The 12909-nt window shown below is 41.8% G+C and overlaps 1 protein-coding gene across 1 annotated transcript in view; it reads right to left on the bottom strand.

The window, feature by feature from the left end:
• RHOBTB1 (Rho related BTB domain containing 1) overlaps positions 1-12533 on the bottom strand; it is a 40882-nt gene extending 28349 nt beyond the window's left edge. Inside the window, exons 1-2 of the mRNA XM_068982048.1 lie at positions 12342-12533; positions 11698-11801 (exon numbers count right to left, since the gene is read on the bottom strand). Of these exons, the coding sequence (XP_068838149.1) occupies positions 11698-11801; positions 12342-12533 (296 nt within the window). The remainder of the gene's footprint in view (positions 1-11697; positions 11802-12341) is intronic.
• Between the last annotated feature and the right edge of the window lie 376 nt (positions 12534-12909).

Here is a 12909-nt window from a genome sequence, read left to right as displayed (position 1 = left end):
GTGCAAAAATTACAGAAGCCAATGACTTGATCATATAAAAGCCTGTGTTATCATCCAATGTAACCAACTATTTTTTTAAACTTGATGTCCCATTTTTCAATCTATGCTTCCTTTAGTGCACAAATATTTTCTATGACTTATGATGGGGTTATGTCCTCATAAATCCATCATAAATTGAAAATATCATAAATCAAAAATGTATTTAATATACCTAACCTACCAAACATCATAGCTTCATTGCTGCTGCTGCTAAGTCGTGTCAGACTCTGTGCGATCCCATAGACAGCAGCCCACCAGGCTCCCCGGTCCCCGGGATTCTCAAGGCAAGAACACTGGAGTGGGTTGCCATTTCCTTCTCCAATGCATGAAAGTGAAGAGTGAAAGTGAAGTCGCTCAGTCGTGTCCGACTCTTTGCGACCCCATGGACCGCAGCCTACCAGGCTCCTCTGTGCATGGGATTTTCCAGGCAAGAGTACTGGAGTTGGGTGCCATCGCCTTCTCCATAGCTTTGTTGAGCCTACCCTAGATGTGCTCAGAACATTTACATTAGCGCACAGTTGGGGAACATCAATGAACAAAAAGGCCGAATACTGTATACTGAATACTGTGCTGAATGTGAAGAATGCTTGTCTGGGTACAGAATGGTTGTAAATGTATCAATTGTTTACCCTGTTGACTGTGTGGCTGACTGGGAGCAGGGCTAGTACTTGGAAATAGCCAACCTGGGGAAAAGATCAGAATTCAAAGTATGTTTTCTACTGAATGTGTATTACTTTTGCACCATCATAAAACAGAAAAATTATAAGTTAGACCATTGTAAGTTAGAGACCGTCTGCATTCTTACACCTCACACAATGATCAGAACAAGCTGAATGCATACGAAGCAGTGTGAAGCACAAGTAAGTGATTAAAAGAAACAGTGTAAGCAAGCTCATTTACCTCCTGGTCAATGAAAGCAGGAAACAGATACAGAAAAGGCTTCCTTAAAGGAGAAGGTGCAATTGCAGGAATAAATTCCTTGCCTACTTCTCCTCATTCTCATTTCTCTCTGGCTTGCTCTGAAGCTGCATGACTGAGGAGCTGCCTTCCTTCACAAAGGTGGACATTTTCTCCTAAGAGCAAGGCTAGCTGCACACCTAATGGCACCTACATGTCAGCCAGACTGCCAGATGGGAGGGCTCTGGGATTAAACTTCTTGACACTTCTGAAACCAAACTGTGTAAACTAGCAAGATCGTCCCACCACTTTTACCCAGGCCTCGCCCCAGGCCTCTGTAAAATGATAAAGGCACAGGACCTGCCAAGTCACTTGTCCAGTATCAATAAGCAATCATTCAATCATTTCTCTCAGAAATATTAACTGATATCCTACTACGTGGCAGGTGCCCTTCCAGACACTGGGGACACAGCGATTAAAGACACAAATCACTGTCCTCAGCATGCTTATCTGTGTCACGCTTATATTCTACCAGAGAACAGAGACAATGAGCAAGAAACACAGGCAGAATGTTTAGTATGCTAGACAGTGACAGTGCTTGCAGGAAAGTGGGCAGGGTACTGGGGACAGAAATATTGGAAAGCAGAAGTTGCTGTTGAAATGAGGTGGCGATGGAGGGCCTTACTGAAAAGGTGATGTCTCAGTAAAGACCTGAAGGAAGTGAAGGAGCTGACATGTTGATATCTTGAGGGAAGAACACTGGAAGAGAAAGCATCTAAGGCAAAGGTCCTGAGGCAGGACATTCCTGTGGTGTTTCCCTCAAGGTGAGGGGGGAAAACAGCAGGAACTGAGCAGAGAGGCAATGCTGTCTGAGATACGGAGGGCCTCATGGGTGTATGGCTGTTACTCTGAGTGAACTGGTAGGTGATTAGGGGTTTTGAGTTGAATGAAAAAAATGTATGTTTTAACAGGATCACCCTACTGCTGTAATAACTCCTAAATAGTGGTGAAGGGTGGGTTGTCAGAAGGCACAAGACAGTAGGAGAGGACAGTTAAAAAAAATAATCATCCAGAGAGAGAGGATGGTGACTTTGTCCTGGGAGCAGTACAGGTGGAAAGAGGTGGGTGCGTTCGTTAAATGTGTGGAAGGTAGAATCACTGGGGTCTGCTGATGGAGCAGGTATGGGACATGAGCAAAAGGAGTTGAGAATGATGCTGGAATTTTTGCTCTGAGCAATTCTTTCTTCCCTGTTCCTGGTACTGGCATCTTTAGTTCAGCATTTTAACCCTGTATTGTAACTCTTTCTGCTGCTGGCTTTCCCCACTGCTCTTAGTTTCATCTTTAGGGATTCTGTTTTGTCTCTTTCACGGTACACAACACAGTGTTTGTAACAAAAGAGGCCCTCAGTGACTGCTTATCAAGTAGAAAAGCCTTGCAGATTCTGAAGGATGTAGATGCAAGTATGTCTGCAGACTCAAAATCTAAAAGAAATTTAGGCCTAAAATAATTCAGTTAGAGGGTATGTTTAACTTTTAATAAAAAAATGATATGTGAGCTATTATATTTCTTTAGACAATTATTGCCGAAAGATAACTGTATAATCTAGAGGAGGAAATGGCATCCCATGCTATGCCAGTATTCTTGCCAGGAAAATCCCATGGACAAAGGAGTCTGGTGGGCTACGGTCTGTAGGGTCACAAAGAGTCAGACACGATCGAGCGTGCAGCAGCTGTATATCATCATCTCTGGTCTATAGCAGAGCTTATCCACTAAATATATATTTTTAAATTATTTGAATTTATCTTAAAAATCTATTTGTCCCACCTAATTGGATACTTTCATAATTCCAGAATAAAAATGGATTAATGATCTCTTCTAGGAGTTAGGATTATATCCAGAAGCAAAAAGGAAATATAAAGAAATGGGCAGGTTATTTTCAGGATTAATTCTGGCTTACTTTCACAGAATTAAGGGTTAAGATAACATCCTCCATTTCATAGGCCATTTTGTTTTTTTAAAAGACACACCAACTCCCCCAATCTCCAAAAGCACTGAAATAAAAAGATAACCAAGGTGATGAATTTAAAAGAGATTTTTGCTAATTTTTTTTATTTTTTGGTAATTCAGTACTTTATCCTTCTAACTGTATTTTCTAGACTGGGGGTAACTGTTCTGGGGAAAGATCAAAGTAGTGGAATAATTTTAGAAATCTGATAAATGGTCAATATTAAAAGTTGCTGATAATGACTGCTGTTAAGATTCACCAAGAAAAATATCTGTGAAAGTGGTTTGTAAACCATAAAGTCCCAATTATTGTCAGACAAATATGGTTTATGGTTTCAAAAGTCACCAAATATATATCCTGTATATTGAATGGCAGGACACTCTTATCCTGTAATAAGAATGGCAGGACATTCTCAACAAGAGATCTTTCCCTTTGGCTTATCAGCTCATTGATATGGAACTGCTGAAAGATGGTAATAGAGTTATCCTCTGAAGATACTGCAGAATTACTCAGCAGTCTCTTTCTTCTTACCACCTATTTTATGTGGGAAAACTGTGCAGGCTGAAATACATTTTTTTCATTGGAAGATTCTGGTATTAGAAACATCACAAACTTTTTGTTTTCTCTTTGTCCATGATGAGCAGGCAACATACTTAGCTGTATTTGACCCAACATGTCGAGCTTGCAGTTATTAAGTAGTAACAGAGAAAAGGTAAAAAGAAGGCAGAACACATGACGTTAATGTGTTGAACAGCGCATACGCTCCTCATCTCTTTACCCAGCTCAGCAGCCTCATTATTCATAAGTCTGTGGGATCTTTTGGGTCCACAAATGTTTTCCTGGGCTCAACCACAAAGGACCATTTTTCCCAGCCATCTGACCAGTGTTTGGGCAGCAGCCAGCATCCTTCCAGGTCCTGGAACACAAGTGACCCCAGTCATCAGTCAAGCCCTGTTCCTATCTCATCTGGCACTGCTGTTTCCCAAGGACATTTTCATCCTGGGCACAGTACTGGGTTGGGCACAGGAATCCCAGCTCCTCTGATATTTTGTCTTCTGGTTACAATAAAAGATGTACCAGCTCAGAGCAGGAAGGACAATGGGGGACAGTCGGTTGGGGTGATACAGATGTATCTTCTGTGTGCCGGGTGATCTGGCATCACTGCAATCCTGTGCTTGAGTGCTTCAGTACAGAATCCATACGTTTCTACTACATTAAAAATTTTAAATTACTTGTATACATTTAGTCTAACATATTTTTCTGTTTTGGATTAGCACAAAGCCGTAATAATCCACCTTCAATTGTTTTACTTAATGCCCTCCTCTATGGGTAAATGGATTAAAAAGGTAAGTATACAGTTATATTTTAAAATAATTCTTATAAAGAGCTTGGAAATGATACCCAGAGGAGAAACAAACTATAGCTGGAAAAACATTAGTGTTAATACATGCAATTCTCTGTTTAAGAATACTCATTCAGAAAAGGCATCCCCCCCCGCCCCGCCCAATTTACAAATTCACAGATCTGGGAAAAAGGGGGAGTTCTGAAGGTGCAGCTGACTATACCCCCTCCTTTTTCACTTGGCCTTACACCATTCTCTGGTTCCAGAAAGAACTGACCATGATAGACAAAATTGTTACTATTTGATGGAGAAATGGAAAACTTTCAGGGAACGTGGTATACTTTATTTGGTTATTACAGGGAACCTGGACAAACGTACCTTCTCAGAAAAAAGCTACAGAATCAAAGTCAAAGACACAGACCTCTTGGTTGGATTATGATCCACACAGTTGACGGTTCTATCCCTGGGAAAAGGGGTCCGGCCTGGTTTGGGGACAACATTAGCTTGGAGGTGCCAGAACTATCTCATTTCCTATATTCAGCTATTAAGAATCTGGTCTTATATTTTTCCCCGCTAAAGTTCATACAAATCATTTATATTTTCAATGAGAACTAAGTTTAAGTTCTATAAATAATCAAAACATATATTGTCAGCCATGAAAATTTCCTCACATACCATAGACTACTTCGATTCCCATAAAAATATTTTATCTAAAAAAAATTACTGAGCTACAATTGAAATACACTAAACTCTGGATGGGGCTTCCCAGGTGGTTGGTGAAAGTGAAAGTGAAGTCGCTCAGTCGTGTCTGACTGTGAGACCCCATGGACTGTAGCCTATCAGGCTCCTCCGTGCATGGGATTTTCCAGGCGAGAGTGCTGGAGTGGATTGCCATTTCCTTCTCCAGGGGATCTTCCCCACCCAGGAATTGAACCCGGGTCTCCCGCATTGCTCGAGAAGGCAATGGCAACCCACTCCAGTACTCTTGCCTGGAGAGTCCCAGGGATGGGGGAGCCTGGTGGGCTGCCCTCTCTGGGGTCGCACAGAGTTGGACACGACTCAAGAGACTTAGCAGCAGCTCCCGCATTGCAGGCAGACGCTTTACCGTCTGAGCCACCAGGGAGTGCTCATGGTAAATAATCCGCCTGCCAGTGCAGCCGTCATAAGAGATGTGTTTGATCCCTGGGTTGGGAAGACCTCCTGGAGGAGGAAATGGCAACCAACTCCAGGATTCCTGCTTGGAGAATCCCATGGACAGTGGAGACTGGTGGGCTACAGTCCATAGGGTCACAAATATTTGGACACAAATGAAGTGACTTAGCACACAGAAGCTTTGTATACTTAAAGTGCTCAATGTGATTAGTTTTGACATAGGTATACACTCCTGAGTCTGTCATCTCAATCAAGAAAATAAACATTTCTGTCACCCCCAAAGTGTCCTTTGGTAATCCATTTTTCCCTCCCTCCTCTGTCCCAGGCAACCAGTGATTCATTTTTTTGTCACTATAGATTACACGCCATTTTCTGGAATTTTACAGCAATGGAATCACACACAATGTGTGCTCTTTCCCCCCTGGTTTCCTTCACTCAAAATTTCTCTCTCTAATCTTCGTAAGAGTCTTCCCATTTGGCTGAGGTAAAGAGCATTACGATATTTCTGTGGCAGTGTTTACCAAAGCGTAGCTTCCTTCTAATCACTCAGGTACTGGCTAAAGCCTGCTGACTCACCTCTCCCCAGATCTCCGACATCAGATAGCCAGCAGCTTCGGCACACTCCAGCATGAGCGCTAGCTGTGCTGAGTGCTCAGTGGTCCATTCGTGCCCGATTTTCTGCGACCCCGTGGACTATAGCCTGCCAGGCTCCTCTGTCCAGGGAATTTTCCAGGCAAGAATGCTGGAGTGGGCAGCCACTTCCTCATCCTGGGGGTCTTCCCAACCCCGGAATAAAACCAGCTTCACTTATGTCTCCTATACTGGCAGGTGGATTCTTTACTACTGCGCCACCTGGGAAGCCTACAGGAACAAGCAGTTTTAGTCTAAACTCTTAGGGAATAACTATTCCCCTCCCTTGGTCCAACTAGCTGCTCTTCTAATGTCTTTCTACCATTTTCTATAACCCAGGCAAGACTTCGTCTAGTCCTTTATTTCACAGCAGGACTAACTCTCTTTGGGAAACAAGCTGCAGTAATTTTCTGAGATCCCTCTAGACCACACATTTAGAAGTGTGGTTTGGATGACTTTTCTATAAAGTATACACACTGGTAACTTTCCTCCCTTTGCTGCTTTGTTATCCATTTATAAAGTCCATCTTCAGGGTCAGGACTTGGGTAAAGAGTGAAGCACTAGCCTCAGGTGAAAAATTTGAGGAGGTACCCCAAACCTCAGTAATCCAGATGACCCATATTTTTCCAAAAATAAAAATTAAGGTTAAAAAAAAAATCCATGATGAACAAAATACAAAAATTTTAAATAAAGTCAGGACCAGTAACATTTGCCATGCTGAGCCTGAGACAGAAAGAGAAGATCAGTTAACAGTGATCTGACCTTTATTATTATTTACATTTTACACCCAAGGTGAGTGCCTTACATGCCTCACCCTTGCTCTGGCCCTGGTCTGCCTCGACTGGATATGTTTCTCCGTCCAACAGGCTGTTTGCCATACTGAAATCATCATTAGAATGTTAGTTCTGGCCCAGCAATTAGAATATGCCACGGACAATGAGAGCTACTTCAAAAATACTTTATCGAGGCACATGAGTTGTTTCTTACTTTTTCCCTTGCCTTTAACCACAAGTACAGACAATCCCAGACAAAGACATAAACACTGGTCACCCACAGTCCTGAATTTTTTTAAAGGGCATCAACCAAGCATTCAAGATGGGATGCATTAATGCTGTATCTCATAACCTGGCCTTCAGTGTGAAACTAGAGCCATCTTATCGCAACAGACAAACAGAAACCATCGCTCTGATTGATGTTATTATTTAAAACACGTACTGTACTTCTCACTGGGCCTAAAAAACACTTGAGAAAAATCAGTGTGTAAGAATAATCTGTATAATAAATGAGTTCCAAATGGACTGAAAATATGCCTGGAAACTCTTTGGTGTAAGGGCAAATACAGTGATTCTGCATGCCTGTGTTCAGCTGTGGGGAGAAAGCATGCCAAATAAAGTACTCAAGGGTCCCACTCACTCTGGGAGAGTGTGCTTGGATGTAGGCTTTTTCCTGGAAATGAAAGGACTCCTGTTTAGCCACTCATTGATGTAATAAAGAGAATTAAGTTATTAGCTACATATTAAAGAACTTAAGAGGAACAACAGAATATTAGTTACAGCTGGGGAGAGATGGTGAACACTAGTCTTCCATGTCCACAGAGAATAATGCAATAATTAGACTGGACTGAGAATAAATATAAAGTTGGTCATCAATCATCATCAGCAGCCACTACAGCCTGGGGGAAAGGGAGGAAACAGGGTTTGGAGCCAGAAAGAACTACCAGGAAAAGTTGAGTACCACTCTTTCCTACCCCTCTGACCTTGGCCCCTTTCTGTGCCTGCTAGCTCAGCTGTGAAATGAGCCTACTTTACAGGGTCACCGCAAGAATGGCATGGCAACAAGATACGCAGAGCACAGACCTGGCTTGTGGGGAGCTCTTATTAAATTGTACCTGCTGTTATCACCACCTCCAGCCCCATAAGCTTTGTGTGTTTAAAGGCTATCTGACCCCAAGACAGAGCAATGGTGAAGGTTTTCAAGGAAAGAGAACAATAATATTGGTAATTATTTATGTGTGTGTGACTATAGAGGGGGCCTAGGCATCCTGTTGAAGGCAAAGCCCACCCTACTTGCCTGCATTTCAGTGCCAGGCACCTAAGTGTGAGTACTTCCTTATAATATTTCTAAGGGAAAACTCTTGAGTGATATCCCTTTAAAAAGAGCCTTCTTTCTTTTCTTGCCAAAAAAGAGCAGCTGATTACAGTCATGGTTATGATGTACAGTTTTGTTCTTGACATTTTAAAAGATCCAGGAAAGAGCTTCCAAAGTTCATCCAAAAGTGGGTAGAAAGTAGGCAGTAGGAAGAAGAAAGGCTACTAGAGAGATGGAGTCATTCGCTCCAGAGAAGGAGGGTTTGAAAGATTTCAAACATGTTAGATAAGGGTCAGGATACTGATGCTACTCTGCTGCCTTTCATGTCCGTCCAATAGAAGGACTCCCATCACTACCTTTTTCTCGGATGGATGATCTCCCTTCCTGGAGAAAAGGGATCGGCCAGATGATTTTTTGAGATCTCTTCTCATTCTAGCCATTGTAAAAATATAAAGAGCAAAAGAATACCCAGTCCATCAGCGTGTGTGTGTGTTGGAGAGAGGGGTGATTTCAGTTTCATTCTGTTTAAAATGAGGTCGATGTAGCTTATCACAATGGAAAGCGTGGGAGCCAGGACTCAGGCAGAGCTGAATTTGAATCTGGTTTTGAAACTCACAATTGGGCAGGTTATGAGAAAAGAATTCAACTCCCTCCTCAACTGTGACCTGGAGATAATCTCTGCCTCCCAGAGTTCCTGGAAGGATTAACTAAACTAGTGCTGGCAAAGCACCTAATATTTTGACTGACACACTGTAGGGCTTTGATGAATTAGAGCTATTAATGTAATTGGCTAAAAAAATTAGTTGACTAGTTACCTTTAAGTCATAATAAGAGCTATGACATTCTGGTTGTAGTTATACCACACTAGGAAAATTGCAAATTCAAGTCAGCAGACTGACACCACCCAGGCCCACTCTGCAAACTAGAACTTGTTTAGGCCAAAGAAGGCTTGATGTGGTAACTCGTTGACCAGCTTGGTGCTAAGGAGCAAAGGAAACTAAAGGCGAGGCCTAAGGCATCTTGGTATGAATCTGCTTTCTCTCACTGTCACCCTAAGAATCAAATGAGTTATTTTTAAAAGGTTCCAAATACATTTCCAAGTCTAAGGAATATATCACATCCCACCGACTTGTAATTCACACTAAGTATAGTAGAAACACCAGTCAAAAAACAGGTCTGCAAACCAAATGGAATGTCAAAAACTGTAATTATGATTTTTCTCCTGCGCAAATGATAGGGAGCTAAAAATGGAAGCTACACAGAAAATAAAACAGCCCTTGCACAGCAACGAAATACAGCGGTCAGAGCCCTGTGCTGAGCAAAAGAGGCTTCTACTATCAGACCTGGCCATAAGACGCAATTTTTTGGTGCTATATCAACGTGGTACAACATATTTAGTGTTTACGCAGAGATTCTGTAATCTGGGACAGAACAGCTCTGCTTTCTGTTCTTGACCAGTGGCAGGGTCTGTGGCAGGAAGCCTAGAGGCTGTGGAGAATAGGAAAAGAGAGAGGAGATACAAGGCACAAACCTGCACATAAAGTGAGGCCCTTGAAGAGCTTAGCCAGAAGCATGGGAGGGTTTCCTGAGTCCCTCCGTGTTGCTCAAAGAATCAGACTTGGCTTGGAAAGCACGTCCTGTTTCCAGCAAAGGGGGCAGTGGATGGGTTACAGTTGATGGAACTAAACACTACAGATAAAGGAGCAGAACAATGCACTGTGTACTGACAGGGTCACGTGGGAGACCAGCTTATTTTTGTTGGGAGTGACCAAGCACAGGCATGACATGTAAAGTGACCCCAGATATATCAGGAAGCTGGATGAGGCCCAGTGTAGATGCTTGTCGATATCAGATCTATGAAGGTCACTGTGCCATTGAGTCAGCCCTAAGCAGGAACCTCACATGGTAATGAAGTAGCCCTTATATTACCAAAAGACCAGTTTTACATGGTGGAGTGAAGTTAAAATTCATCACCTCAAATACATAAATTTCAAGTGGCAATAAGCCACTGAGCTGTCGAGATTGCCTACAGAAGCTAAACCCAGTATCTCAGTAAGTTCATTTTCATTCACCATACCTTTTTAGAAGCTGGGGTACAAACAGTCGTTTGAAATCTATGTATTTTTTCGTACTTTGCTTCCAGTCATCATTTAATTATGCTTCCTTAAAACCACAGGTATTATAAAATCTGATAGCATAGTACTTATAAAGCAGGTTCATTGATTATTATTTTTGTGTGTGTATAATAATGAGATAACAGAAAAAAACCCAAATGGCAACTAAGATCAGAATCAAGAACATCACATAAAGCAAAGAAAAACAAACTAGGAAACTCAAGAAGAAATGTATTATCTATGCTGGATATTAAGTTCAAAAGTTTCTGTTCAAGGGGACATTAAAATCAAACTTTTACTTCTATATACTTCTTTCTCCCCTTGAATAAACTGGCCTAAGCTGCAGATTATTTCAGTGGGTGAATGAGTGAAAGGAGTAGGGCAAACCCTTTTAGCAGTTTATTCAGTATTCCAGACCACTTGGGTAAGTGCCAGTATGAGTTCAGAGGCTTATGAAAGCCACAGGCTTGAAGAAAGAGAGGTCCTTTCAGAAATGCTTATCTCAATACCAAGGAGTAAACTCAGTGTTTGGGGATATCTAACTAATGCAATCCTGTAAGGTAGCATGATGTTTTATGTTAAAAAAGATCTAAATTCTAAACTTGAAAAGACATGCCTTTACTTATGAGTAAGAGGTAAGGAAATCTCTTCCTCATCTGGATTTTGACAGTTCTAACCGATGCACTGAGAGGGACTTTAAGACAGCTGGAGTCCTGGAGATGCCGACGGAGTTATGGTGACAAGGAGAAGTTGCTAAATATTTTACGGTTCTTTGACCTTGTCCCCACTCATATTACTGTCCTTCTAGATTTATCTTTCCTTCAGTGGATTTTTTCCTCCTCTTTATTATTATTTTTTTTAATGAAAAATAGGCATTAATGCTTCAGTTGATTTTGGAAATGTACCTTTGTGAATGATTTCAGAGATATTTTTGTTTCTTTTAAAAAATGACCTTCAAATAAAGATAACAGACTTTTCAGACAGCAAAGCCCAAAGCAAGTAACATCAGACTCTGTAGAATGGTCATCAAAAGACCAAAGAGACCTTCTGAAGAGGGGTGGCCAGCTGCTAAATAAACTTAAAACATTTTAAGAGCAGGCAAATAAAGTATTATTCAGGGAAACAATCAAAGCAGCCCAAGGTTGGCACATACAACAGAATCCTCATCAAGCAGACATTCAATTTAACTAGCACCGGTTGTTTTAAATAAAGTATTTCCTGGGAGGAACCAAGTGGCTATGAAGACTGCTTTTCTTGACATCAGGAAACAATGTCTTTTTTTTTTTTTTTTTCTTTTTTAAGACACAGTGCAGAAACCAACACATTTCAAGGCCATATGATGTGGTTTTTGTTGATTCATGAAGCAGAGATGGGGTGGGGAGAGGAAATTGTATTCAAGTTGGACTGAACTGCACCGGTCTTGGTTTACCTGCCATATGCAAAACGCCTGTCTTTGTGATGATCTCCAAAAGTGTCCCAAAGCCTGAGAGAAACGCTCACTTCATCAACGACATCCCGGGAACGTTCCAAGACCTGCAGGAGAGAGAGGGCACCAATTCGCTGTAGATCAGAAGTTCCCCAGGGGAAGAATGCCTAGCTCATCAGCCCTCAAAGCCCCCGAGATTCACTTGCATTTAGTTTTCTCCTTCCAGCTAACAGGACTTAGTTAAGTCCTACTTTTCTTCCTGGAACCATGTGCCCTAAAAACCCTCACTCAGGATACCAGAGCCATACACCAAATCAGCTTTCTCCTTTTGTTTTCTCTTGCTGCATGAAAAAGGGGAGTTCTGTCTTGAACCCTTAAGTTAAGTTCTTCCTCTGCTTTTTAAAAATCTGGGTATATTCCATAGCCTACAACAAGCCATAATGGAAAAGAATATAAAAAATGTCAACATATATATATATATAACTGAATCTCTTTGCTCTATAGCAAGAAGTAACACAACACTGTAAATCAACTAGACTTCAATTTAAAAAAATCAAATAAATAAACATATCTCCCAAATGAATCAAAATCAGACTGGCGACAGCACTGACGTGTCCTTAGGACTCTAAAGAAACCCCATCTCTCACCTCCTGGCAGACTCGGTACTGGTCAATGGCCCACACGGTGGGGACGTGGGTAGCCAGCAGCTGGTACTGTGTCAGCGTTGTATTACATGCTCTGGCGCAGATCAAGCGTGTCTTCCCCACGGCATTGTCTCCCACAACCACGCACTTGATGGTTTCCACGTTGGGTCTTTCGTAGTCCATGTCAGCGTCCATTTATAAAACTCTGGAAGAAGACAGGGGATACCACATTTGAGACATCAGGGTTCTCCAGAGCAATCAAAGATGGGAAGGAGTCAGGCAGTTTTCCCTTGGCCCAGGCGCTCTTATGGAGGTGCCCGAGCCTAAGCCAGAAGTTTGGAAGTTCCTACGAAGCCGAACTGAAACTCAACTTTTCTTTTTATATCTCACACAAGTACAAAAACACCAGATTGTTATTTTGACCCCAAACGGTTTATCCCGGTTAACGTGTTATTTTCTCCTTGGTTTTCTCTAAACACAATCTGACTACTGGAGCTCCATCCAGGCGAGTCAGGGCTGCTGGCATATAATCTAAATTCACTAGCTACTCATGTTGACCCCCTAAAGAACT

Source organism: Capricornis sumatraensis, chromosome 10 (genome assembly GCF_032405125.1).
Source record: "Capricornis sumatraensis isolate serow.1 chromosome 10, serow.2, whole genome shotgun sequence".
Lineage (NCBI taxonomy): Eukaryota > Metazoa > Chordata > Mammalia > Artiodactyla > Bovidae > Capricornis > Capricornis sumatraensis.
This window is presented reverse-complemented; position numbering and strand designations above follow the sequence as displayed.